Raw genomic sequence first — 27,033 nt, forward strand, 5'->3', positions numbered from 1 at the left:
AATGGACAAGCGCGCGTTTCCCTTGGTTACCTTTTAAGCTCTAGCATAAAGTTGACTTCTCATGTCTGTATAGGTTTAGTCCGGCGCCAACATAGCGCCAATTAAAATCAGGCCTCTACGGATTTAATTACGTGTAATCCTAACCCTAGGCCTATTTTAATTGGCGCTACACGAGTCTGGGAGGCAGAGGCTAATCTTCAGTCCGTAGCCCCGTATATAGCAGAGGGAATTATTTGGCTCGGACAGGCTGAGCCTATGTAGGACATTCTTGTAGTGCTTTCCCTACTGCAGCCATTTTGCATGTAATTTTTGATATAGCTAAGTTCCAAAGGAGAAATGGTGTTAAAGGCACCTGAGGTTTTCTCTGGATAAAGCATGCTAGGAGGCACCTAAGTTCACGAAATTAACAGTTCCACCATTGAAAAGGCCATCACGTGCTAAGAGGCAAGGTTTACACTATCATATACGCGTACTGATGAATGTTTTGTCCAATCATGTCCCAACACAGGTGCAGTATGTAGTCGGACAAACAACACATTTGGTGGGACATTGTACTATGTCCTACCGTTATTTTCCACACTGTATAGGCTCTGCATTTGTCATATCAAGATAGTTAGCAAGAGAGATCGCAATCCCATGATTAATAAATTGCTGCTTATTTGGCATTTTGTGTATTCATCAAGAAACTAACTTGCTGTTTAGTGTTTTGTTGTACATTCACTAAGAAACTAAATCAAACAGCTTATGGCGCTGTTCTACCGTTTACAAGCAGACTTCCCGGTCTGGCTACATTCAACTCTTCAGTCTCTTGCAAAGTCTCGACTTCATTCTGATCCATTCTCGTTTGCCTCTGCTGTCCTAACGCTGCAGAATGACGACTTTCGTATACTCTCTTCCTTCCACTCATAAAATGAGACAAAATTCCATAGAGCAGTGGCACAGATGAGCTCGATTCGTCTTGAGACAAATTCAGTTCATTGGCTAAAAATTGACGGTCGAGTGCCTCTCTAGGTTGTCCTGTTTCTGACATCAGGACCGAACAGGTGTATCTGTATCGGTTGAATTCCAAGTATTCTCTGATCAGTTCGTTTATTATCATGTTCTCGTTTGAAAGAGGAGGACGCTCTTCGCTCTGTTCGTCCAATGCGTTGAATACTTCTGCACGCACACGAGCTCGAATCTGGCCGAGTACGCCTCTACTTTCCAACGTCTCCTTCAATACACTTTTCAAGTCTCCCACCGTCGCCATTTCAAATTTAAAACTTGCGTTATCCGGGATACAATATTTACACTTTTCGGGATATACGCAGGGTCCCGTAGTGTACATTCGGTGAGTGTTTTCGAATCCGTTGGTTTTAGAGCCATCTTTTTGTCTATGCTCGATAGCCAGTCGTATTAACTTTGTATTGGTAGTTCTTCTTCTTTATCAAGTGCTGAAAACGACGCTCTGCTAACAATGGTGAGTCTCTCTTGCCTCTCATGTGTACAGAGTGTGTTTGACGTTCCATTGTCATTGTAGCCCAAAGAGATTAAAGAAATAAAAGACTTTTTGCTTAAAGCACGAAGAAAAGACGCCAAATGTATTCCTTACGACATTGGTTTTGTGTATTGTCTAGTAACACGGTTTCCTTCTCGTCCAGCTGTTAAGATCATGAAGGCGAAGGGCAGCGTGAAGTTTAAAGTGAGGTGCAGTCGCTACCTCTACACCTTAGTGGTTACAGATCACGAGAAAGCGGATAAACTGAAGCAATCTTTGCCTCCAGGTAAGATATTTTCCTGTCTAGGTGCATGTGTTCAAGGAGGGCGCAAAGCTTTGTGGGATGCGCAGCTCTGTAGGATGTTGTGTCTAAAATACTGTATGTTGTGGTGTGTATGTGATCTGGTGGTGATGGTGTATGTCTTGTGTAGGTTTATCTGTCAAAGAGCTGTGACACTGTCAGAACTGTGTTCTAAGAGTTCCTTTGCTGTAAATCAATAGATGTGTTGATGAGATTGGAAAACTCGGTCTGCAGTATTGAGTCTGCTCTTAGCTGACGCAATCTAGTGATCACCGGTTTCCACCTAGCGTCTGTTTTTCTGGGATTTGAGGAGGTCATTTCTAAATTAACTCTAAGGTTGGAAGGAAAGTACCGCCATCCAACTCTTTGTTTAGGTTAGGTATTAATCCAGTCTTGGTGGGGTTACTTTGTCCTTCATGGGGAATGAATGCACAGATACAACAACACAACTCTAGTTTACAAAGTAATTAGCAACAGTGCATGTGATGACCATGGGGGGACTTACTGCTGCTAGGACAGACATTGGTGATACTAACCTCTAATAGATTTCCTGTGAAGATAATTTGTCTACTTGGGCTGACGTTAGTGCAGTGAGCATTCAATGTGATTCTCTGACATCATGCTTACCCTGAAGGTGTATGTATGTGAAACCCTTGATTATCACTTAGAGAGTTCAGCAGGAGGTTCTATGTCCCTTACCTACAATGACTACTTGTTTACTGTTTTGCAGCAGTAACTTGTTATCATTTTGTCATTGGTTAATTAATTAATACGGTTGTGGTAAACTTAATTCATGTTCATGTATGAGTTTTCTTATGCAAGCTGGGCTTACAATTTGTTAACAAGTCTGTGCCTACACACAGCCACAATCTTGTAAGAGTCACTTGATAGCTGACTTGCGGCTCTGTCAAATGCAGTGCATCAACATCAGACCCTATATGAAGCTATACTGTTTACTTACTGTGAGCATAAAGACACAGACTAAAACAGTTGGCAGAACATAACCTATAAACCTATACCATTTGGATTCATGAAAATATTAATTAGTTATGGATTTGATTACTAAACACAAGAATGTAGTGTCAGTTTTTCAGCCCACTGATAGCTTGGATTGATGACTTACTACTGTTTATTGTTTTCTGATTATTAATTAACGTTCTCATGCAGATTTCAAAGCATTTCTCTAAGCAAACAGATTCTTCACTTGGATTCGGTGGCTGACTTTGTAATTATTCTTTGGACGATTTGAATATGGGTTTCAATAAAGTTTTAATGGGTTGCTGTGGGTCTTCACTCCTTGACCTCCTACCTCACCCAATGCGCGCACTATTAAATTTATGTACATCATAGATTAAGAAATGCGGTGGTCTACATGTCCTCAGCTGGCTCTCACCTAAATCTGTTGGTCACAATAATTCTTCTGTTTTGAGTAGCTGAACGGTCATTAGTTAACTAAAAAGCGTTAGAATCATGAACGTCAGCAGACAGCATTCATAAAACACTACTATACCGGTTTATGGCTGTGCTAAGAGGAGGTCATATTTACCACAATTCATCTATAGCTACTCAATTTATCTACATATGTAGAGATCTATAATTATAACTACTGCCACACACCTTTTCAATAGGTTAGACGCTACTTCCTAAGTTAGATTGTTTTCCTTGTTCAAGGGTCATAATTACTGAATAACACTCTTGAACAACATTGTGTGTTATAGGTGTGCATCCGGGATAAACTAAAAAGTTCTGCCCACATCCGGGTGAGATCACTCTGCGTTATATATCCCAACATGTGCACTGTCTCTCTTCAGCTTGCTGTTTACACGCTAGTCTAATATTCAACACTCTCCCGCTTGCCTCGTTCATTCTCCACTCGTCATGTCTCGTGGCAGTTACATTGTAAAGGAAGATACTGTCTTCTCCGCTCGTCTCTCATCAGTCTCTGGCAGAAGAGCCACAAAGTCCTCCCAATCACTAGACGACAACGCAGGTAACTAAACCGGCAACTTATGCAGATAAATTGCCGCTAATGTCAAACGAACGGGCGGCGGAAGAATGCTTACTGAGCAGTTTCCTCGTATCTGCAGGCCTAACGAGTCGTCCTATGCCTGAAGACGACGAACTAAACAGTTTATTCGAGCACCTACTGGTTGGTGGCATGTTTTGCCGCTGCGGCGTCAAGGCGGTGTTGTCTGTCGCTGATTGCTGTCTTGGTTTCTTCTTTCCTGTTAGGACAAGATGAATTTATCGCCAGAGAAGACGTCAGAGCTGCAGAATCGGTCGAAAGACGACAAATGGAGGCTGCTGCGCGCGAAGGTATAAATCGGCGAGTTGTTTTATGTCTGTGAGCTTGTTTTCAGGTCTGTGTGAGGTTGTTTGCTCAATCGAGCGGCAACGTTAGCCGGCAATACCACACGGTGAATGGCTTCGAGCGTTATACATTTTTTAATGCAGTAGGAGTATCTCCGTTTCGACGCTTTCCAGTGAATTGAGTTGTATACATAGGGTGGGCGTGGCTACAGTGGGTGAGATCTTATCAAATTCTGCATCAACGTCATAGAAATCTCACTCGCTGACCCTCAAATGTGATTTGGCGTCAACTTTCAAGGAGGCCTAGGTATCAGCATGTGTCTGATTGTGTACCTACGTACAGACCTCTTTTGTCTGAGATTGTAATTCTGATTTTGTTAGCCCACTGGACGGTGCCACTTAGACTGGTTGCCCGGTCTTCCTAGACTTTATCTCTTTTTTATCTTGTGTATTATAATACAAACTTTGCATTGAGTTTAGTTGTTGGGACAGGCAAGGTCACTATACAGGATATGTACTTGCCAATCTGACTGGCATCATACAACACCTGATGTTATCTAGAAGGAAATGGGACTGTAGTTTTGATTTGCTGTTGACTATTGTGTCATCATGCATGTGGGCTCAAAGTCCATCTAGTATGGTGCTGTTTATGGTTTGAATTTTCATACAGTGGGTCATTTTAAGAGGTGTAGTATTTGTAGTGGATCAAAGTTTTCAAACTGAACATGAAAGGTGGCTGATTCAGCCTTTCTATTGTGTTCATTTCTAACATGACAGGCTATCTACACAGAGAGTAGCAGTTGTGTGTGTGTGTGTGTGTGTGTGTGGTGTGTGTGTGTGTGTGTGGTGTGTGTTTGTGTTTGTGTTTGTGTTTGTCGTACAGCATGACAGTACCATCAGTGCTGACAGCTGTGTTTCAGGTGTGTTCATGTGCATGTAAATGTAAGTGCTACTACATTCAACTCAAACACTGAGTTGTAGGATTTCAAGGGTATGTGAACAGCAGCTGTTGGTTACATGGCCATTTCAGCACCCATCCTTCATGACCAAATGTATGTGCATGTATCATGCAGTCACTGGAAAGTGTCTATTTGATTCTATTAACTAAGTGTCCCTTGCTTGTTGAATTCCAAGAACAGTACCAATGTTTAATGTAATCTGTTGATTTGCTGATTTGATTGGTGGTTTGCAAGTGAATATGATAGTATTAGTATCTTTGAAGTTACACAAGATGGGCACACACACACACACACACACACACACACACACACACACACACACACACACACACACACACACATTTTCAGTCACTTTCACGACTAATTGAATGAGTTGTGAATTATACATAATTGGAATATAGACTGTACAAGCCGCTGGAAACACTCAAACAAGGTGGCAGCTAGTTAGCTATATTGATGATTCTTTATGAAATTTATCATCTACTTTCTGTCACTGTGGTGAATATCTATGGCATTGATGCTAGATAACTTATTTTGGATGTTGTTGCTGTGACTCAGTGCAGTAGATACAGTATATATTGTAACACAAACATTATGATCTGGTTGTCTGTAGGAGGTGATGCACACAAGGTTTACTGTTGAATATTACTTGGATCAGTTGACTCGTCATATGAGTTTGAAGTTGAAAGTAAAGCATCCTAAGAGAAAGCATATGAAGGGTTTAGCTCCAATCAGTGAACTATTGAAGTCTTTGGAAGTGGATCTCAGGACAAATCCTAACAATGAGTAAGTACAGAATTGGTCAGAATCTCTGTCTGTGTACTGTCTTCAACTGGTTTATGTCATTGATTTTCCCAAATAACCAAAATGTTATGTTGTCTGCATATAGCTGGTCCATGATGTTTGTTGATGAGCCCAATAGTGGTGTTGTCATTCTCATTGACTTTCTCAGCTTTCTTCAAAGCGACAACACAGAACGTCCGAAGAAGAAGAAATATGAGATTCTTTACAAAGATGGAGTAAGTCACACAGCAATAATGACGTTTCACTCTTTGTTATTCCTCATTTGATTACCGAAATTGGCTGTGTTTCTAGGCAGATGAACATTGGTGTATCCTCTGTGTCAAATCTCTTATGGCCAATAGAGTGAGACTTGCAGTGTCAACCTATTTTATTGACTGAGATGTCAGTTTTGTGTTCACGTGTGCAGTATGGTTTTAGTGCTGTTCTTGGCTATGAAGAGAGCCTGGCTGTTTTAGCTCTTAGTTTACGTGCAGAGAGCCCTAAGACAAGAGCTGTTGTTTTGAAGGTATGTCTTTGTTCTTTTGTTGGGTGTCAATTGTTGTCATTGATACTTGTAATTCAGTTGCTTGCAGCTGTTTTATTGACTCCTGGTGGGCACAGAAAAGTGTTAAAAGCTTTTGATAATTTACGTACTGTAATTGGGGAAGAGAGAAACTTCGAGACTTTGATACAGAAGATCACTGAAGAGCCATTGGATCCACCTTTTCAGGTATAAAAGTTGTCCTTATTAATGAACATTTAGTTTTATTTGACAATATAGATGCATGACTAATATTAGTGTGCGAGTAAATAACTATGATCTCGATTGAACACACGCACGCATGCACGCACATGTGCACACACACACACACACACCTGCCTATTAACGTAATTCATCTGACGATTTTATTAGTAGCTTAAGATTAAACACAACACAGGATAATGTGTTGTACTGTAGTCAGCTGATTATGTGCAACATTGACCAATTGCTTGAGTGCAGATGACTAATGAGGAAATGAATTGTTTGAATTGAACACAGCACAGCATGTGTTCTCCAAGCCAACCAGTAACTTGGGGTCATTGCTATTGTCATCATCGTATGTCCTGATGTTAGAAGCAGAATGCAAACATTTGCATATTTTAAAGTATATTTATGTGTTGAACTGGTAGACGTGTTATGCGAACGAGGCAAAATGAATCCACACAGGAGGCGTAAGGTGTATTGGAGGTGCACAGATGTCAGCTAATTGCTGCTAAATATTGTAAATTTGTTTTCCAACAACTGCACAGAACATGGCTGCTAAATAGGGTCTAAGTGTTGTTTTGAAATGTTTGGCAATGGCTATTGCAAGATGGTGCCATGAAACAAACCTTATAGAATATGAAGGCTAGAGTTAGAGTGTATTGCAGTCATTGTTAGCATACAAGACTATTTTACACTTTAACGTTATGTAAACATACAGCCAGCACAGTGTTCATGTCTCAACACTTGTTATGCTTGTACTCTTGAAGGGATGATGTACACACACACGCGCGCGCGTGCACACATGTGGTGAATTTTATAGATGATATGTTGGCTGTGTTGTGGGCTTATGTAGTTGTCGTCTGACGTGCTCGTCTTTTCAGGTTGCAGCTCTTTGCTTTCTCAACACATTTGTCCATTCATCGGCAAAGATGAATGCTCGGATTTTTCATCAACAGGAACTTCTTGCTGCTGGATTTGATCCAGATTTTATTGAAAGAGTAAGCTGCTGAGAGCTTTTTTGTGTATTGTTGTAAGTGCATGTTTGTTTATTGTTTGTATTATGTTTTTATTGTATTTCTTGGTTGATGATCAGTGGTTGTGTTTTATTGTGTTTTATTGTGTTGTATGGTGCAGCTGTGGTATTGCATTGTTTTGTTGTATGTTTCTCTGGTCCGGGTTTTTTGTCAGTGACTTGGTTGCTTTGTTGATGCAGTCGTTGAAAGGTCGCCAGGATGATGCTGTTTTGCATGAACTCAATGAGTGGAGGAAGGAATTCATTGATGTTCAAGCAGTCATGGATGAGTTTATTGGTCTCCGGACTAGAGCTTCAGAACTGAGGACTGAGGTTAGCATTTGTCTGTGTCTGTCTGTTTGTGTGTTTGTCTGTGTTGTTCTGTTTTATAGAGATGTGTACACTTACACGATTTAGGCTTATCTCTGCACTGTTTTTAGGTTGATCTGCTTGGAAAACGGATAGAAGATGTCAATCAAGGAAAGTCTATTGCTCAACAGAAAAGCCAACAGGTTGTTAATAGTGATTTCCGTGTACTTCATTTTGCCATTCATTTGTGTGTTTCAGCTTGCTGGTCAAGTCGACATGTACATGAACAAAGCACAAGAACTCAGAACTGCATTACAAGCTGTCATGGTATGTATGTAGCATGCTTGTAATATGTTTCCCATTCCTAGAAGCATCTGAGTGATGACGTAGATATAACATGCACTATTTCTGAGAATTATATGATGCATGTTATGTCATATGGAGGGACTCGTGTGTGTGTGTGTGTGTGTGTGTGTGTGTGTGTGTGTGTGTGTGTGTGTGTGTGTGTGTGTGTGTGTGTGTGTGTGTGTGTGTGTGTGTGTGTGTGTGTGTGTGTTATGTCATGTCATGTCATGTCATGTCATTCTGTTGCATATGAAATAAGATGTTATTTCATAGAAACAATATGAGAAAGAAACAGGTAGAAAGGCACCCGACGGTGTGGAATTACCTCAAACTCTGTTGGAACCAATTGCTCCTCCTCCACCAATTGAAATAGCAGTAGCTGCACCACCACCACCACCACCACCTCCACCAGGTAGTCACTTGCATCATTGTGTGTAGACAGCATATTGGCAGAAGTGTAGTACAGTGATCAATAGGATAGTAATATTTCACTACTACTTAACGTGATGTTATGTAGTATTGCGAATAAAGACAGAGGTATGTCATGGAGGGGAGTTAGTTGGGTTGGAGTTTATGCGTGATGGTGTTTTTGGCTTCTGCTTTTGGCTTCTGCGTAATATTTAGTTGTTCAGAGATAAGAGCATCTGTTGTGATTGTTGCATATTCAATGTGCATGAATTCTTGATAATACGATTATAGTCACAGCCGTCTGTTTTTCTTGTGAGATTTTGCATTGGTGTTGCACAGTCTGATCTTTTATGCATGTTTTTGTCTTTATTTGTTGTATTTGTATTGTTTGTAAGGTTGCTATTCATGTAGGCTGTCCTGGTGGTCCACCACCACCCCCACCTCTTCCTGGAATGTCTTCTGCTTTGGGTTAGTTTGTTTGTAGCATTTGTATTTATGCCTAAATATTGACAGTTTTGTATCATATGTGAAGCCTTGCAGCCGAAGAAGAAGAAAGTTATCTCAAATGTTCCATTGCCCATGTTGAACTGGGTACCATTGGGACAGCCTGCTGAACAGAGCTACTTTCATGTGAGTCAGCAGCAGATTCTATTGTTAAGTGTTGGGAGTGTGTTGACAATGAATGGGTTGTTGAACACATACACGCATAAGGCTGTGTTTTGATATGAGAGATGTTTACGTATCATATTAAGTAGACAGTTGTGTTACATTAATTAGAGTTTGGCCACTCTAAAGCAGAAAGAGGTTGGATAAGACATCTAGCAATCAGGACAACTGATGGCACTTGTATTGTTTGAATTGCTAGTGACCCATGTAAAACATGATGATTTATTATACCTGGACAAAGCAAGGCCACGTGTATAGTGTATACTTGCTAATGTCTGAATGTCATTTGTTGGTCTGTTTGTTGTTTCTATATTCATGTTGATTGCTTTGGTGTAGGAAATGGATGAGACATTTGTGTATAAGGAGATTGATTTTCATGACTTTGAGGCACAGTTTGAGGTTAAGCGATATGCTCAAGCAGATCTACTTCAAGCTAAGAAAGAAGCAGGTTTGTACTATTTGTAATGTCCTGATGATGACACTGAATTTTTTATTGTAATGTCTCTGTCAATACATGTATGAACAAAGTATTTATGTTGCAGCTCTGAAGGCGATTGTTCAGAAAGTGACTGTTATAGAGAGCAATCGTGCACGAAACCTGGGTAAGACCACATAATTATGAAAGATGCAGTTTGCAATGTTGTGTTTGATTAATTAAGCGTCCATAACTTGTGATTGTATGTGTGTATGTTTGCGTGTCCTTGTTTAGCAAATTTTTGAATTGGTTTAGTGGCAATGTGAACAATGTGTTTGCATTTGGTTTAGTGATTGCTAAACGTCGTATTGGCCTGTCTGCTGCCTTGGTTCAACGATACATCACCAACATGGACTTGGATGGGTTATGTGCTGAGCATGTGGAACTTCTTTTAAAATTCATACCTACAAAAGATGAGGTTAGGAAACACAGACTACATAAGAGTGAACAGAGATTTGTACAGTTAGACAAACAGACGAATGAACTATCTCGTGGATGGACAGACTGATGGATTAACTGACAAATGGATGGACAGATTGATGGATTAACTGACAAATGGATGGACAGATAGAAGACAAACCAGACTGAGCGATAGTCAGACGATAGACTGTCAGATATGAAAACATTAAGGAAGCGTTGCTTTCTAGCTCAGCAAACTAGCGAAGCATGCTCATGAGTATGATAAACTGGCTGAAGCTGAACAGTTTCTCTTTCAGGTGAGAAGAATTTATGTATGTTGATTGCATAATTTGGTATCTTAATGTATTGCTACATTATTGTCATGGGCATTTTATCTCCTTGCACAGCTTCACGCTGGTTTTTGCAGTGTACGTGAGGTGTGTGGGGAAGCGATGTTTATACAAGTGACTGTTGTACTAGTTGACTGATGGATTTTTGGGTTATGTATAGATGGCCAAGATTGAACGTTACGAGTCTCGGCTAAGTGTGATGGCATACATGGGATACTTTGATGAATTGGTTGAGAGTGTAATGCCTGTAAGACATGTCACGTTTGTGTCGATGTTTGTTGTTCGACTGATGATTTTTGCCAGAAAATTGTGGCAGTCTATGAGGCATCCACATCATTAGTGAACAGCAAGAGATTGAAGCGGCTGTTTGAGGTTTGCTTCTTCACAGAATCACTAGTGTATTTGGCCTTTTGATTTGAACTTAACTTTCAGGTCATTTTAGCATTTGGAAACTACATGAACAGCAGTAGACGTGGTGCAGCTTATGGATTCCGTCTTGAATCATTAAGAAAAGTCAGCTTATACTTAACTTCAGTTTATAGTTAAATTTGTTTAATTGGTTTTAGTTGCTTGAATATTGAATATGGTGGGCATTGAAACTATTGACATGTTGGCAGTATACTCTTACATCGCAATATGACAAGAGTTTGCTGCGTACTGCATCTGCTTGTTGTCTACTGCATTTGTGTCTGATTGTGTTGATCTGTCTGTCTGTTTGTTTTTTGTGGTGTCTTGCTTTCTTGTTTGTTTGTCTGTCTTTTTGCTCTCTGCCTTTTGTCTATGTTTATGTGCTTGTTCATTGTTGTTTGTTGCATATCATATATCAACTTGCAACAGCTACATGTGTTTGTTTATACGTTATTTATTAATGGCAGTATATTGATCCTTTTTTCTTTGCTTTTGTACTATTTTAGTTGAGTGATACACGGTCACAGGATAGGAAGCAGACATTTTTGCATTATTTGGTTGATGCTCTAGACAAGTACTACCCGGACGTTGGAGAATTTACTGCAGAGTTAAACGTTACTCGTGCATCAGGAGGTGGGTTTACAATAGTCTGTTGTACATTGGTGGAGGCAGTGTTTGTTTGTTTGTGCATAGTTTCAATGCAAACGTTGGCTCAGGATGTACAAGGTTTGAGGAAGGGAATTGATCTGACATTGTTTGAACGAGAGAAGCAAACATCAAACTTTGTTCTATATATATCCTTATCACATTGCTAGTCAATTTAACCAATCATTGATCTTTCAACCAGTTACCTGTTTGGCACATGTCAGTCTTCTTTTCTGCTTACTTGCTTCTGCTTGTTTGCTTGCTTCTTGTGTTGTTGCATTTATGTGTGTATTGTATTTGTTGTTTGTTTACCCTTAACTCATTCCCACAGTTTCTATAACAGAGCTGTTCGCAAGGTAACGCGATTGGCAGAAGCGTACAAGAAGATGGATGAAGCATATACCAAAGCATGCAGTCTTTTCTGTGAGAGTCCAAAGACGACGGAGCCATCGGAATTTTTTGCCCACTTTAGAGACTTTGTTGCTGCGTTTAAGGTATAGTAGATGCTGGAAGTTCAGGTATTTATAATAAAATGTGCTGTCTTCGTCATCCATGTGGTAGCTAGCTTGTTGTGTTTTGATGCATGAGTGCTCGTGTTGTTTGTAAGTTTGCGATCGTGTATAGCTCAGTGATCAAGACAGTCTCTGGCTGTTTCTTTACTGTACATTTGTGCTATTGTCTTCATTATTTAATTTGTGAGCTATTCTCAATTTCTTGTTTTGTTTGTAGAAAGCTGATGCAGAGAATAGGGAAAGACGGAAAAAGGAATTGGAAGAAGCAAATAAACGTCAACTAGCTGTTCGTGTGAAAGCAGACCCTATGATGCAATCGGTATTTCAAGAAGCAGCAGCAGTTGCAGCATCTAAAGGTGAGAACAGAGCACCAGTAACATGGAAGACACATGCATCACCTTTGACCAAGCGGAAAGACAAGAAGGAGAAAAAGGAAAAGAAAGAGAAGAAGAAGAAAGAGAAGAAAAAGAAGAAGGAAGAGGATGACAGAGTGAAGCCAGGTGAAGTAGTCATGGATGAGTCAGGAATGATTCAAGTTGCTTATCAACCGGATATTACTCAACCATCACAATCTTCTGCTTTACCACCTCCTCCACCTGGTCTGGCTGGTAGGGAGGAAGCTAAATTGATGCGACCGTCTGTAAAGGGTCAACAGAAGCTGCCAGGAAATGTTGAAAATATGAGGATGTTAGGGTCTTCACCCGACTGGAGGGATGAAAGAGCAAGCATGAGCAGCAAGGCAGGCTCAATAGCAGACAGTGGGTTTAGTCAATCGTCAACTCCTGCTGCAATTACAAATGAAGAGTTGTTGCTATATGACACAGCTGATGCAGTTCGTTTGGACAGTCCTGCTGAATTTACATCTGATGCACACAACCACCAACCATTGCATCGTAAAGGCACTGCTGATGGGTATTATGTAGCTGTGACAGCTGGTGGTAAGACAGAAGACCTTTACGCAAAAGTTGAATCTGTTCAGAAAGAAATGCGACCACCGGGCGGTGGAGCCAGTGTTCGATCAGAGAAAGCTCCACCACTTCCACATCGAAGATATTTAGACTCTACTAGAGGTACAATGACTGGTGTAACTAAATATTCTCACGTTGATGGCAACGAACAGGATGAGTTGTACTCGACAGCCGATGGTTAACTACTATTTGGCATGACTATGTTTATTATGCAGAGTAAGAATGAATCTTGAGTAGAAATTAATAGTGTATGTATTAGTGAGGATAGTGAATACCAAATGTTTGTACGTATGCTAGAATTTATGCTGTAATATGGTGTAGGTATTTTTGTAGAGCATTTTCCAACGTGGTCAAAATAGAAACAACATTAAACAATACAATACGCGTGAAAAAATAGTCAAAGTAGTTGCTTGTACACTGAAAAGTGACGTGCAGCTTGGAATTCAATTATTGCATTGCACTGAATGATAAATGGTTTGCATCAAAAGTACACAGCACAAGTACATTATTGTCTAGTGTAGAAGACGACAGACTTTTCTAGTCCCATTCGCGCGAAAGTATGACGCGGTGGAAAGGAGTCTGGCTACGCGAGACTAGGATTTTTCATTGCGCTTGTTTTAGTGCCCTACAATTTACTCTCTAGGGTCAGGCTAATAATCCCGTATGTTGCGGCTTTGCTAGAACGCTATGCAAACTCGGCCAAGTTTTCTTTCTACTCGCTCTAAGTCCGCCTGTGGTGATAGAACTGGAACTCTACAGTCTTTACGAAAGAGAGCATGCAAGAGCGCGTCTCTTTTGTCGGTATCTTCGATCGGAGGACAAGGAGAAGGGAGAAAACACAATCCCGATGCGAGTATGGTGGTAGATTACTATTATCACTTGTATCATCCTGAAATTGCGGACAATCAAACGGCCATGGGAGGACGCTCTTATAGTTTTGGTTCAATTGCCAAGCAGCCGAAAGATAAAAAGCGATGCTTTGTAATCAGCCCAATAGGAGCAGAGGGATCAGAGGTATATTAACAGTACTAATACATACATACAAACACTAGGAGAGCAAGTGTCATATGATACAAGCGGTCAACATCTGTCTACTGTACAGTGTACATTTTAAATTTGCCACACATCGATAGGTCTATCGACTGACTTTTTGGAGATGGTTTGTACAACTGATTTTTAGACGAAAATTCCGGTCCAGGGGCGACCAGTTTGGCAGCCAAGTCTGATCCAGCCTCAAAATTAGTCCGCGAGTAAAGCTGCGCGCATGCGTGTTGCGAATAACGGCGTGGTAGCCGGCGTTTGGGAAGGTACGGAGAGCGATAGCGGCCTTTGATAGACGATGTCTACAAGTATTTGGTGGATAGGGCCTACTCTTTGGGGCTTACTGTCAATCAGAAGAACAATCCCGGAAGAAAGCCCAAAAATTTACAATTTTTAGTTAATCAATATTTCACTTATGAGGTATTTTGTTGACCAAGTGGGGAGCATTTTACTAATCATGAACATGAGTGTAATTAATTAATTAAAAAGGATGAAGGAATTTTGCGAATTTGATTTTGATGGTTGGTTGAGGTCTGTAATTACGTAAATTATGAAAGAGGCAGTTACTCTTCGTAGCCTCTGGTGACATTTATTGCAAGTTGCTAAACTACATCTGCCCTAATTTTGTTTATGTTATGGTTTACATTTGCTATACATGATAAAATCAATAACCAATAAGATTTAGTAGATTCTTGTGAACACAATAAATAATCAGGTTTATTGTTTTTTGTAGATACGACAGCATGCTGATAATGTGTTTTCATTTATCATCATGCCTGCAATGCACAGCAGAGCAATTGATTGTGTGCGATCAGATATGATTAATGACCTTGGACAGGTAAAGAGGAATGATGTAGATTATTATATGGTACACCGTGTCCTTACAATAGTCAGCATGCAGTGCATTCATGCAAATATGAGAGATTAAACACACACACACACACACGTGCGTGCGCACACACACACACACACACACACACGTGCACACACACACACCCTCACGCACACCACACACACACACACACGCATGCACACACACACACACACGTGCACACACACATACCCTCACGCACACCACACACACACACACACACACACACACACACACACACACACACACCATACATTTTGGCTTGGTAACATCACTATGATTGCCAATCAGAATGCAGACAACAGACTGTTCTAAATTTGTTGGAATTTCAAAGACAGAGCTATTGCTGTTTTGCTAAAGATGACAAAGGTGTATCTGCCCGGTCGCAGAGTGGGTCACTCAGCTAAAGTTTTGGTTTTATAATAATATTGCATCTCTTCAATAAATTGTTGTCTACTTCTGATGATGTCAGTAATAATGCTGATATGAGACAGTGTATACCAGTGAGCTTTCACCATGCACATCTGTTTCTCATAGAATAAATGTTACACAATCATCCTGACTCTCTTTTATTGATACAGATTACTGATCAGATGTATGAAGCCATCTTTGGATGGGATCTGTGTATTACTGTGCTGACATACCTCAATCCTAATGTATTCTATGAGTTGGCACTAAGGCAGTGTGTTGGTTTGCCTGTTATCTGTTTGGTGGAAAAGAATGTGTGTTTGCCATTTGATGTTGCTGACCTGAGAGTGATTGAATATACACTTAAACCAAGTCTGTTGTTCAAAGGTTTGTATTCTGAGCAGGTGGGCATGTGTTTTATAACTCTAGGAAGATGATTATGCACACGAAAGGACTGATGGATAGACAGACATGCACAGTGTGCATAACATTTTTGTATGTAGTTAATAACAGTTCTGCTGCATTATCATTAGTTATAGTTCTGTGATTAACCAACTATTCTGAAACACTATTGGACATGCATGGACAGGTGGACTTAACTTAATTTAGAGTTAATGAGAACAGGAAATGAAGAATATAAATTCAACATTGTAATAGATGGGTTGGTTTTGTTTTCGGTGTGTAGCAGATTGTATTTGTGCAACGACTACCTTGCAGTTCTTCTCTGTCTGTATCTTGCACAGTTGTACACAAAAAGTATATGGTTACTACATGTTGTGCAATGTGTATGGAATGTACTGTATAGTAAGTTGACAGTGACTGCGTATAAAGTGCTGCTGTACTGTAACTATGAAGTTGTCTTCGAATTGTTTGAACAAGAAAACTGTTTGTTTGTTGAATTGATTATCAAATAAGGGCATATATCTTGTTAAGCACTTGATTAGTATGTACTTATATTTGTACTCTTTTTGCAGCTAGTGGATGCTGTTGATTATCTTATTGATCAAAAGTGGAAAACAAAATACTCTTTTGCAAAGTTCAGGCCAAGCATTTGTTCAGCACCGTGTTATTACTCAGATGTTCAAGATTTTTTGGTTTGTGTGTGTGTGTGTGTGTGTGTGTGTGTGTGTGTGTGTGTGCGTGTGTGTGTGTGTCAATCGAAGTTTGTTATGCAGCATGATGGAGCAAATGACTACGAAATGTCTCCTGCTTGGACTGACCTTGTAAAACAAGCTAATCATCTAGATATGATGGGAATAACACTGAAACATTGGAAGAGGTTTGAAGATGAAGTGAAGGCTGCTGCTGCTAGGTGTTGCCATGTAAGTAGTTTTTACACACACACACGTGTGCGCACACACACACACACACACACACACACACACACACATTTACCTAGCCTCGAACTTTTAGACCAGAGCATGCGTCAAATGTTAACAGAGAGTGTACCTCTGACCATGCATTGCTTTCTTGTGAAGTTCTTTGATTTCACTAAATGCGATGAGATGATTGAATTGATTTAGAACAACATAAAAATGAGTAATGTATGTTTAGGTGAGGCTGCTAATTCTAGACAAGGATAATGACTCACTTGCCAGCTTTGCAAGTTGTCAAGGGAAGCAATTGGAAGCATTCAGGCTAATGCTGGATCACATGTACTCATTTTTTGGTACTATGGCTGGAACGTAAGCAGCTTTGTTTATTTGCATCTTTGACAACTGCATTAGCACAGCAATGTGGACTAAGTACACGTACAGACATTTCAAATGCACAAGAACGAGACAGACAGAGAGACTGCGTTTTGATTCTCTTGAACACAATGTGAACATACAGACTGAATTAGGGAAGAAGTATTGATAGAAAATAGTAAGTCAATGTCACAGGAAATAGACATTATGGTGAGTGTTCAGACAGGTAGATTGCCCAACAGAAATTGTGCATGCAGGTGCACTGTGTAATTCATGTGTTTAAATTAGTGAGTAAATTAATATCTACTTAGTCCATTGTGCATCTACACATTGGCCATGTTGGTTTGGTTTATTGATTTTGCTTTTTTTAGTAGTTTTGTTGCTCAATTTAGGAAAGAAATTTAAATTATTACTTTTTGTTGTTTGTAACAGTCCCTATCAATGATTTTGCAAATTACTGTTTACTCAAATTCCAAACTCAATAACTTGAACAGATAGTAGTTTTTGTGATGATGAGATACAAAACCGCTAATGAGAGTATGGAACGTTAACTGCTTCTATTTATTCATACCTTTATTATTTTTGTAAGAATTTTGCATTTTTGCTTTTCTGCACTTTCAAAACAAAATTTGTTTGATGGCTGATGGTGCAGAGACATGACGTCATGTATTATGATTTTCATTTTTGAATGCTTCAGAGGCTTTATATGAAGGAACTGTGAAATGGTTAGAGTTGAAATGAAGTGGTAATCTTAGCAATGAACGAGTGCCTCAACATTTTGTAAATCAGTTGGAGACAGCAGTATAATGTTATCTGCATACAGTAGATACCTCAAGTCTGTCTTCCCAGTTTACTTCAGTGCTTATCATATACAAGTTGATAAAGAAAAGAGATAGGAATTTTGCTTGTTGGACTTACAGGACACTCTACATTGCCACAAGTTGACCGCTGTGTACATGTATTGTACATGTTGATTCAAGTTTGATTGTTTTATTAGAAGTAATTATATAACTTTACGGAAGGTCACCAAAGGGTCAATGAACTTTGGATGTGCTTTGACAGACAAAGAAGTATGTGTGCATGTAATGCCTTCTTCTGAATTTGTGTATCATTGGTCTGTCTCATGATCATCTAGTTGGTATATCAGCCATGGTTCTATGACTTTTCAAAGGTAGACGAGACACCATTGTTTCACACAGATGCAAAATCGCCGTTGTATCGTGTTGTGAGTGATGACTTCAATCTTTTATGGAAATTGAATGAAGCATCAGACTCGTCAATGGTTGTGGATCTTGAAGACTCTCTGACCAATTAGTTAATTAACAAGTACCATATACGTACATCTCTAAGCAAATGACATGTCTAACAACAATTATATACAGACATTATAATGATGAATTGAATATTTAGACTTGCAACAACAAAATGGTACTGTAATACAGTAACTTAGTATTTCAGAGGAGGGACACCGAGGCCTTTGTAAAGCGCGTTAGGGCATATCAGACCAGCCGACTTGTGTCCAACGGTGCAATGAGCTCGGGTCTGAATCCAAGCACTTCTACTACTACCGGACAGCGTCGAGCACTGACGCCAGTACGAGAAGTCGGTTTTACTGACAAGCACAGAATGCTTAACCTTCATCGCGGGACAAGCGGCAGTGCAAGCGGAAAGCGACGCCGTGACAATCAGTCAAGCATCGTGGTCGACTACTTCTACGCCATGCAACACTCTGACGAATCCATATGTTCGATGACTGATGGTCCAACTGGTTGCGACGAAGAGAGAAAAAGGTGTTTTGTGTTGAGTCCCATCGGTCCAGAGGGTTCCGAAGTGAGATGACAGTTTGCATGGTGAGTTGTAGTTCGAATGACAGCGTTGTTGTTTGTTATTTGTCTTTCAGGTAAGGCAGCATGCCGATGATGTGTTGTCGTTTATCATACAACCTGCTTTGCATTCGCGGGCAATCGAATGTGTTCGGTCGGATATGCGATCTGATGTTGGAGCGGTAAGGTCGTTGTCATGCGTCGTGACGTTTGTTTACTGGAAGTTTGGTAGTCTAGTCAGTTTTTGGGATGAATTGGTCACTAAAAACATACAGAGGACTACATTTTATGCGACACTAGATTAGATCTATTTTTGTGCTGTCATGCATGAAGTGTGACAGATACAAAAACTTTTAATAAGAATGCATTACAAGCAAGTACATTTAGAGAGCGCATACCTCTGCCACAAAATTAATTAAACATTCTTGTAAGTAAAGTGTGCTGTTGGACTCTTCCCACTCCACATCTCACCTAAACCCGCCCCGCATCTCACCTCAACCCGCCCCGCATCTCACCTCACTCCACCCCGCATCTCACCTCACTCCACCCCGCATCTCACCTCACTCCACCCGCACCTCACCTCACTCCACCCCGAACCTCACTCCACCCCGCACCTCACTCCACCCCGCACCTCACCCCACCCCGCATCTCACCCCACCCCGCATCTCACCCCACCCCGCATCTCACCCCACCCCGCATCTCACCCCACCCCGCATCTCACCCCACCCGGCATCTCACCCCACCCGGCATCTCACCCCACCCCGCATCTCACCCCACCCCGCATCTCACCCCACCCCGCATCTCACCCCATCCCGCATCTCACCCCACCCCGCATCTCACCCCACCCCGCATCTCACCCCACCCCGCATCTCACCCCATCCCGCATCTCACCCCATCCCGCATCTCACCCCATCCCGCATCTCACCCCACCCCGCATCTCACCCCACCCCGCATCTCACCTCACCCCACCCCACCCCGCATCTCACCTCACCCCATCCCGCACCTCACCCCACCCCGCATCTCACCCCACCCCGCATCTCACCTCACCCCACCCCGCATCTCAGTCTGTTGTTATGTAGTTGTCTAACATTTGGTGGATGAAAATTTGTATTGGGTAGATCACTGATTCTGTATATGAAGCTGTATTCAACTGGGATCTTTGTGTGGCCGTATTGACTTATCTTAACCCTAATGTATTCTATGAATTGGCTTTGAGACAATGCGTTGGATTGCCAGTTATTTGTATGATTGAGAAAGGACACAGAGTGCCCTTCGATGTTGCTGATCAAAGATTGATTGAATATACTCTCAATCCAACTCCTTTGTTTGAAGGAGTTTACGCTGAACAGGTAGGACGGCTCTCAATATGGCTAACTGGTAAACTGACAGGTGACTGATTTGTCTTTTGTTGGCCTGTCTGTCTTTTCATGTCTGTCTTTGCATCTGTTTGTTTGTCTGTGCTCTATATTTATGTGTTTTCTAGCTTGCAGCTGCTGTTGATACTCTAATTACACAAGACTGGAAATCAGACTATGCGTTTGCAAAATTTCAACCTCGAATTTGTTCTGCTCCAATGTACTTTGCAAGACTTCATGATCTTCAGGTTAGCCTGTTGTCATGTTGAAATTGTTTGGTTACTGGGAGAGTTTTGATTTTGCTGAAATACATAATTTCTTGCTGCTATGGTGGCAAAATATTAAGCCTTATCTAGGATTGAATGTGGCAAAATGTGACAATGGCGAACCTGTAAAGCCTAACACGTGCTATCTGTACATATTCCCTGAGAGTGAGAGTCGATGGACAAGTTTCTACCGCCACTGCCCTTAATTCAGAGGCTCAAGACTAGCAGCACCATCTTACATACTGCAGTAACTATATAGTAGTACATATAAAATATAATTGTTTGATGTCTTTTGCCTTACTATACTTGCAGTACAGTACAGTACTCCTCAGTAAACGAGCACCTTCATGAGAACGAGGATTACTGCTATTAAGAGAAATCACCAAGAGAACTAAATAGTTAATTAATTAAGTCAAAATGGCTCTGGCTGGTGAAATTTGTAATAAGTCCCACTTGTCTTTGACGACAGCATAATCCCAGCAGTGAAATCAAAAACTTTCTCCTTAGTAATAGTACAGTCACAAGCTGCTCATGCCTTTACTGCTTTATCTGCATTACTACTGTCTCATTCTTTGTTAAAATGCTTTCATGCAACAGCAGTTGTTCAGAGTGTATAACAATAATGGCACTTACTTTAGTACTCTTGTGTATGCAAATGTATTTATAGAAAACAAAGCACGTTATGTTTCCTGTTACAACTGCAGATGGCAGAAATATTGGCATGGCCAAGTGACCAGGTTCTTGATTTTCGGTAAATAGTTATAGCTTACGGTAAAGTAGGTTAGTCTAGTAGTGGTTCCACAATCACGTATGCTTTGCTATTCTTGTTATGCAACTAACCCGTATGTGTTTATTAATTAATGAGAGCTGTTCTCTCTATTGTAACTGCTAATCAAGTTAATGATAGGAAGTGGACAGTCCTACCTCTCCATACCTTTGGTTGATCACACCAATTAGATAAAAGCTTACAGGTAGTGGACAGCCTTGTTATCATTGCATGTGGACTGTGATCACACTGTGAGGTAATCGCCAGGCATTACATCAAGTACAGTACCACAGTCACTATTACATCAAGTACAGTACCACAGTCACTATTGTGGACAAGCACTTAATACAAGAGCAAGCACACTTGCACACAACTATTTATGTTTGTCAAATTATCGAACTGATTTGTATATTTCAGTCTCGTGGGGGAGCATCATGGAGCGAGATGATCCGACATGCAGGTTCTCAAGTTGATATAATGGGGATGACTTTGAAGGGATGGAAGAAATACGAAGATGACATCAAAACAGCAGCGGCAGGACAGTGTGATGTAAGGCAGACAAGTACAATTGTCAAGACTTGAATATCAATTTTCGATTAATAGACAGATCCGAATCATAATGATGGACAAAGATAACCCTGGACTGCCAAGTCTGTGTCATCTAGATGTATTTGTTGTTGTGTAAAGTACGTTGTGTTGTTCTTGTGTAGACATGGTCAGTATTGGTGGAAAGCAATTGGAGGCATTGAGATTGGTGTTGGATCACATGTCTCAGTTCTACTCTGTCTTAGCGAAAAGGTTGGCTCACATCCCTAACCCTACAGAGAACAAAATTTAAGATATTGTTGTAGTTCTCCGTATATCACTCTTCGCATGGTGAAGAAGGGAGGCATCTTTTTCAGTTGCGTTCGAAGTGACAAAGAGGTATTTTCTGTATTTCTAAATGTGCATATCACTCCATTTAATCGTTTTCCTTGAACTTGTCATTGCATTGTTTGTTCATGCCTCATTACATTAATCGTTTGGGTACTTCCCTCCGAGTATTACTTGAAACTGTATTTCTACTTGTAACTACCCACCAAACCAAACGTTGAGTGTACAATAAGTCAGTGCCATTACAACAAGTTAAACTCATTACATCTAGTGCGACAAAAGAAATTAGATCTCTTGCTTGATCTTGGCAAACATCGGGAGAACAAGATTTTAGTGCAGATCGTCTGATTTCCAGTTGAAATGATTAGTTGTTCATTGGAAGCTGAGCAACAGTGACCTTTCTAATTTGGGAAGTTGTTTGGAGTTTTAGGTCGATTATAAGCAAGAGCCAGTGTTTAGGGGCACCCAAAGGCACCGACCATGCATTCTGACAGGTATTTATATATCTTTCACACAATTGCAAGTTTCTATGATATGGTTACAACAAACCTGTGTGCTTTGCATACTCGTACTTATTGACCACAATGAGCTAATTATAGGGCAATCATCACTCATAGGTTCATGATTGTCTGTTGTTCCTTAGATGTGTCAGTTGGCTGCCTTACTGTGCAATATGAAAGATATTGATTGTTTTTCATTCAGTTAATTTGTGTGTATCCAGATGATATATCAGCCCCACTTCTTTGATCAAGCCAATGAGGACACCCCAGTATGGCATTGTGAGCGATCATCTACTCTGTACCAGGTAGCCAAGAATGACTTCCAGATTCTGTGGGACCGAAATGAAGAGGACACAATCAAATGTGATGAGTTACCTGATTCATCAGAAGACGAACTGAAATGATCCAAACATCAATGTACATAAAAATGTGTTTTCATGCATTCTAGCTGAACTGAATAGCAGTTTTTTATACAGCTATTGGTGTGCTTGCCTTTGCCCAACTTGATCATTTGATTCAAGGTTTTTTATATACCATTGCCGCAGAAATACAAACTTGTCTTCTTGTGTTTCTTCCATTGTGACATGAGTGAATGGTGACTCCCAATCCATCACATACACAACACTACAAGAGGACCAAATTGTGCAAACACGTCAAATATTACCTAATGATATATCACTGACTTTTCTTTGGTTACAACAGTCTGGATCCAACTCAGCAGCTTCTTCGTAAAGGTCAAACAAAGTGATCCACTCCATACATTTCTCTCACTCTAAAGTACACAGTAATATGTGATATCCCAGCTTTTTAATTCTACCGATGTATACCTTCACTAGATTGGGTAGTTCAAGTGTTCTGTATGTTGTTAAATGTTGTAGGATGCCATCATCGTCTCGAAAACCAGCAATAATCTCTGGAACTCCTAACAAGTATGACTGACACCACCAACGAAGAAGTTTAAATCTAAGCATAAATGTATTGATAGCAGTGCCAGTTCAATTTCTTTGTTTGAGTCTCCAAACTCTACACCTGTGACTGCTGTCCCAACCTACTAGTAGCTTTCTAGTTGTCAGTCTGTCTACCTGATCATCTTTGTCTATTCACGTAAATTACATTGCTGGATTAGAATTTATAAATTTATTTGAAATGTCATATACAAGTGCCCTTTGAAAGTACAAGTGTATGGGTGTCTCCCCTCTTGCCTGCATGTCAGTCAGTAAGTCCATCTCTTTGTCTATCTGTCTCTCAGTACAGCAAGCAAACTTCCCTCTACTGTACTCTATATGACAGTAGCTACCTTCGAAAGGAACTTCCTTGTCTATGACCTTCGATCTTCCGTGATGTTTTCAATTCTATATAATTTTCTGGAGGCTTCTTGTCACACTCCTAGAAAACAAATCACACTCAAAACAATGACTAAACACAGCAAAATAAAAACTTTAGTCAAACCTTTCTCATACAATCGACTTCACCAGCCATTAGTATCCGGTAATCATCCAGACTTGTACTCACAACACTACAGAATGCCTCCATATTATTAACTGGGTTTCTAACTTCCAATGAACTTCTTTCTTCTGTACAGTAATCCTCAAACTTGCGACCCCAGTAGCACATCAACTTCTGCCGTTCTGTTTGAGTGAGTTTCTGCTGGCGAGAATGTTCTGTTTCAAGTTCGGTCATGTAAATAGTTCCATTCCAGAGCGACAGGCCTATTCGCCACGGATCTCGACGTTCATAGGGTGTACACATGATCTTGGTGAATTGGCCTCTCCAAGTAATAAAATCAAAAGGAAGTCTCTCATTTGACAACAAGATTGAATGTCTGCTACATGATATAGAAAAATGTTATATAACGAAGTTAGTGTTAGCAAAATACATAACTAATTAATTGTGTGTAGATACATACCTCTGTAGGCTCGATAGATTGTAAGTAATCCAGGTGAGTATGTGATCAAGATATTCCGTGCCTTCTTTTTCTACATATCCATCGTATCCAGCACTAAGATGAAGCCTCAGCCGCACATCTGGAGCACAGTACGTTCTCAAACCACGACGATCCGAGTGAAATGCTCTATCTATGTCCAATGAGAAGCAACCGAGCTCGACAGGTTGCTTGTAGACCGGACAAGGTGATGTAGAAAATTGACTGATTGGCGCTACGGTCATCTTTGTTATTTCCGAGTCAGTTGCCTTGCGCTTTTTCAGGTCAGACGCTGCATCGCCTTCGACATGTCGACGTTTCATTTTTCTACTGTGCAGTACAGTGTACACTAGCTAGAGCTCAGACTCAATTTGGACGCATGCGCATCTCACTCGGTATCGGGGTGCCTATCCCCTCCCCTTACACTGCAGCTACACAGTTGTACGTGTACTGTACGGTGTCGTAATACAGTGCAAACTCTTAACTGCGCGAATGTTGACAGATGTGCCCTATCAAGTACGACACCAATGCCTACAACACCTCACTGTCTTCAAGACCAACAGATACTGTCAATCAAATACTCGAAGTTGCAACATAGGACCACAAATGCCAAGCACCTTTGCAAGTGCACACACCAATATGGTCAGTACGTACTGTAGTAGCAAGACTCTTAGCGGTCTCTCTATACAGTTTGACCTGTATGCTCCAATCTCTAGATAGAACTCAATCAATAATCTTTAGCTAACTCCATTAAACGAATCAACAATATAATTTTTCTGACCGTTTCTGCTAACGATCTCTAGTTACCAATTACAACTTCAACATAAACGAGTGCTTGCAGTAATGACAATCACGTATACGAGTGCTCGTTTCTCCACCAATGCAAGCCGTCGAATTTAGCATGCAGAATTACAGTATTCTAAACCCTGTCGGCTGTGTGAAGACATACGTACACCCTACTTTCCGTTCTACAAGACCGACTCACTGGTGGCTTTCCAGACTATCTTTTCCCGACGTAATCGCTACCGCTCCGTCTCCTCTCGTGACGCGCGCGTCCTTGAGAAGTGACGCGACCGTGTAGTTGCCCGCTGCGACGGCAGATTTCTGCAATTTGCTCCTCTCATCTGCAGTCGCATTCCAAAAACCGAGCGATGCGACGATGCTTTCCACAGACGGATGCACCACGTTCGTGTGTGCAGTTCTATCGACGTCAGTAACAAGATGGACATCCTGCCGGTCAGAAAACTCGCTTCGTTTGCTCAACCGCGACGCGAAGGACTGACATTTCGGTGCTCTGGGCTGCAGTTGAGCGAGTGCCAACTGGCATGACACGCCAGATTCAGTCAAACGAAAATAATCGGCTCGATTGTGATAGGGATCGAACCTGACACTGTGACCAGACGAGGTCGCATGATGTGTCGGTTCCATCCAGTAGCAGTAGGGAGATGAGACCGAGTAGTTGTAGTTGTAGTATGGAGAGTGCGCGTGCTGTTTAGATCTGTACTGCTGCATGAAGAGAGGAATGACGAGCGGCCACTGCGCGACGGCGGAGCCGACATGATTCTCGACTAGCGAATAGTCGACTTGCAAGGATGGGTCTAAGTGTGGTGTGAAAGCCTCCGCACGAACTGCGAAACAAAAACAACGAAAAACGAAAGATTGTATATCATCTTGCTGTAGAAACAGGATTACTCTCGTCACATTAGTCCAGCCAAGTTCCAACTACCCTAATAGTCTTAATGTATACTGTGTAGGCACAAAAAGGTAGACAAAAGACATATAGAGGTGTAGTATAGACAACAAGTGCACTATACGGTATGTACACTACGGTACTTAAACTAGTACCGACATTGAAAATTGATTTAGTTGTCTAGACCTTATCATGACATATGTAGAACATGCAGGTCTGAGCAGTTCGTGCAACTGACCAACCACAATAAACTTAGTTGTATACAACTCAAAACGTATGCCTTTCGCATTTTGCATGAGAATTACTAATATTTACAGCACGAAAAAAGTGAGTAATATTACAGAAAAAACAACAAGAAACGACAATTTGCTTCCCATTTTGCGTGTATAGAGAGACAACATGCAGGTTACAGATGGCACAGTATAGCGCATTATACATCTACTATCATTCCAGTGGAGACATTCCCACGAGATTTCGTTGCGATCTAAGTCCTAAACGAAGCTCGAAGTTAGGTTACTAACTTCACGTCTAGACTGAACAGTCGCCGTCCTTGCAAGCGCATATCATGTACGGATGACGAAAAGCTGTATGCATGCACTTGCGTAACTTACAAGAAAAAAGTTGCAACATTGAATTGGTACAAGGTAATTAGAGACCAAGGCGGAAACCACGGATTTGTTTGAAAGTGATTTCCTCTATTGCGTCCGTCCAATTCTAGCAATTCGCTCTAATCGCTCACCTTCATCTATTCTCTTTGCT

At 40.9% G+C, this 27,033-nt stretch overlaps 6 protein-coding genes across 9 annotated transcripts in view; 3 read left to right on the forward strand and 3 right to left on the reverse strand.

Annotated features, from left to right (window-relative positions):
- Positions 1-704: 704 nt before the first annotated feature.
- LOC134184401 (centrosomal protein 20-like) lies at positions 705-1,262 on the reverse strand. The gene has a single exon (XM_062652079.1). The coding sequence runs from the start codon at positions 1,247-1,249 to the stop codon at positions 743-745; it is 507 nt and encodes a 168-aa protein (XP_062508063.1). The 5' UTR covers positions 1,250-1,262; the 3' UTR covers positions 705-742.
- A 2,283-nt stretch (positions 1,263-3,545) lies between these two features.
- On the forward strand, positions 3,546-13,452 carry LOC134184300 (formin-like protein 3). Its single transcript, XM_062651955.1, has 26 exons — positions 3,546-3,768; positions 3,866-3,927; positions 4,011-4,094; positions 5,661-5,833; positions 5,937-6,066; positions 6,143-6,193; positions 6,258-6,356; positions 6,414-6,560; positions 7,457-7,573; positions 7,789-7,920; positions 8,028-8,099; positions 8,155-8,223; positions 8,515-8,653; positions 9,061-9,117; positions 9,182-9,279; positions 9,652-9,763; positions 9,858-9,917; positions 10,081-10,208; positions 10,438-10,506; positions 10,700-10,786; positions 10,843-10,911; positions 10,972-11,052; positions 11,454-11,580; positions 11,641-11,741; positions 11,922-12,086; positions 12,322-13,452. The coding sequence occupies exons 1-26, from the start codon at positions 3,657-3,659 to the stop codon at positions 13,252-13,254; spliced, it is 3,474 nt and encodes a 1,157-aa protein (XP_062507939.1). The 5' UTR covers positions 3,546-3,656; the 3' UTR covers positions 13,255-13,452.
- Positions 13,453-13,736: 284 nt separating this feature from the next.
- Positions 13,737-18,396, forward strand: LOC134183970 (uncharacterized). 3 transcript variants are annotated; one of them, XM_062651564.1, is made up of 8 exons: positions 13,737-14,086; positions 14,847-14,951; positions 15,566-15,796; positions 16,367-16,486; positions 16,568-16,714; positions 16,947-17,077; positions 18,078-18,150; positions 18,216-18,396. In XM_062651564.1, the coding sequence occupies exons 1-8, from the start codon at positions 13,760-13,762 to the stop codon at positions 18,393-18,395; spliced, it is 1,314 nt and encodes a 437-aa protein (XP_062507548.1). In that variant the 5' UTR covers positions 13,737-13,759; the 3' UTR covers position 18,396. The 3 variants fall into 3 exon arrangements, with proteins under 3 accessions (XP_062507548.1, XP_062507549.1, XP_062507550.1); XM_062651566.1 differs by lacking the exon at positions 13,737-14,086 and adding an exon at positions 14,347-14,379; XM_062651565.1 differs by lacking the exon at positions 15,566-15,796.
- Positions 18,397-18,604: 208 nt separating this feature from the next.
- On the forward strand, positions 18,605-23,246 carry LOC134183972 (uncharacterized). The gene is made up of 9 exons (XM_062651567.1): positions 18,605-18,910; positions 18,981-19,085; positions 20,022-20,252; positions 20,387-20,506; positions 21,708-21,839; positions 21,898-21,940; positions 22,001-22,088; positions 22,142-22,214; positions 22,885-23,246. Exons 1-9 carry the CDS (start codon positions 18,611-18,613, stop codon positions 23,065-23,067), a joined length of 1,275 nt encoding a protein of 424 aa, XP_062507551.1. The 5' UTR covers positions 18,605-18,610; the 3' UTR covers positions 23,068-23,246.
- Positions 22,961-24,942, reverse strand: LOC134183973 (decapping and exoribonuclease protein-like). 2 transcript variants are annotated; one of them, XM_062651569.1, is made up of 6 exons: positions 24,570-24,942; positions 24,113-24,485; positions 23,961-24,049; positions 23,491-23,626; positions 23,347-23,435; positions 22,961-23,287 (listed from the first exon to the last, which is right to left on the reverse strand). In XM_062651569.1, exons 1-6 carry the CDS (start codon positions 24,905-24,907, stop codon positions 23,140-23,142), a joined length of 1,173 nt encoding a protein of 390 aa, XP_062507553.1. In that variant the 5' UTR covers positions 24,908-24,942; the 3' UTR covers positions 22,961-23,139. The 2 variants fall into 2 exon arrangements, with proteins under 2 accessions (XP_062507553.1, XP_062507552.1); XM_062651568.1 differs by having other exon boundaries at positions 24,113-24,488.
- Positions 24,943-25,048: 106 nt separating this feature from the next.
- LOC134184841 (uncharacterized) overlaps positions 25,049-27,033 on the reverse strand; it is a 2,368-nt gene continuing 383 nt past the window's right edge. Inside the window, exons 1-2 of the mRNA XM_062652602.1 lie at positions 27,014-27,033; positions 25,049-26,212 (exon numbers count right to left, since the gene is read on the reverse strand). The exon at positions 27,014-27,033 is cut by the window's right edge and continues 383 nt beyond it. Of these exons, the coding sequence (XP_062508586.1) occupies positions 25,566-26,212; positions 27,014-27,033 (667 nt within the window). The 3' untranslated portion in view covers positions 25,049-25,565. The remainder of the gene's footprint in view (positions 26,213-27,013) is intronic.

This window comes from Corticium candelabrum, chromosome 9, assembly GCF_963422355.1.
Source record: "Corticium candelabrum chromosome 9, ooCorCand1.1, whole genome shotgun sequence".
In the NCBI taxonomy this organism is placed as follows: domain Eukaryota; kingdom Metazoa; phylum Porifera; class Homoscleromorpha; order Homosclerophorida; family Plakinidae; genus Corticium; species Corticium candelabrum.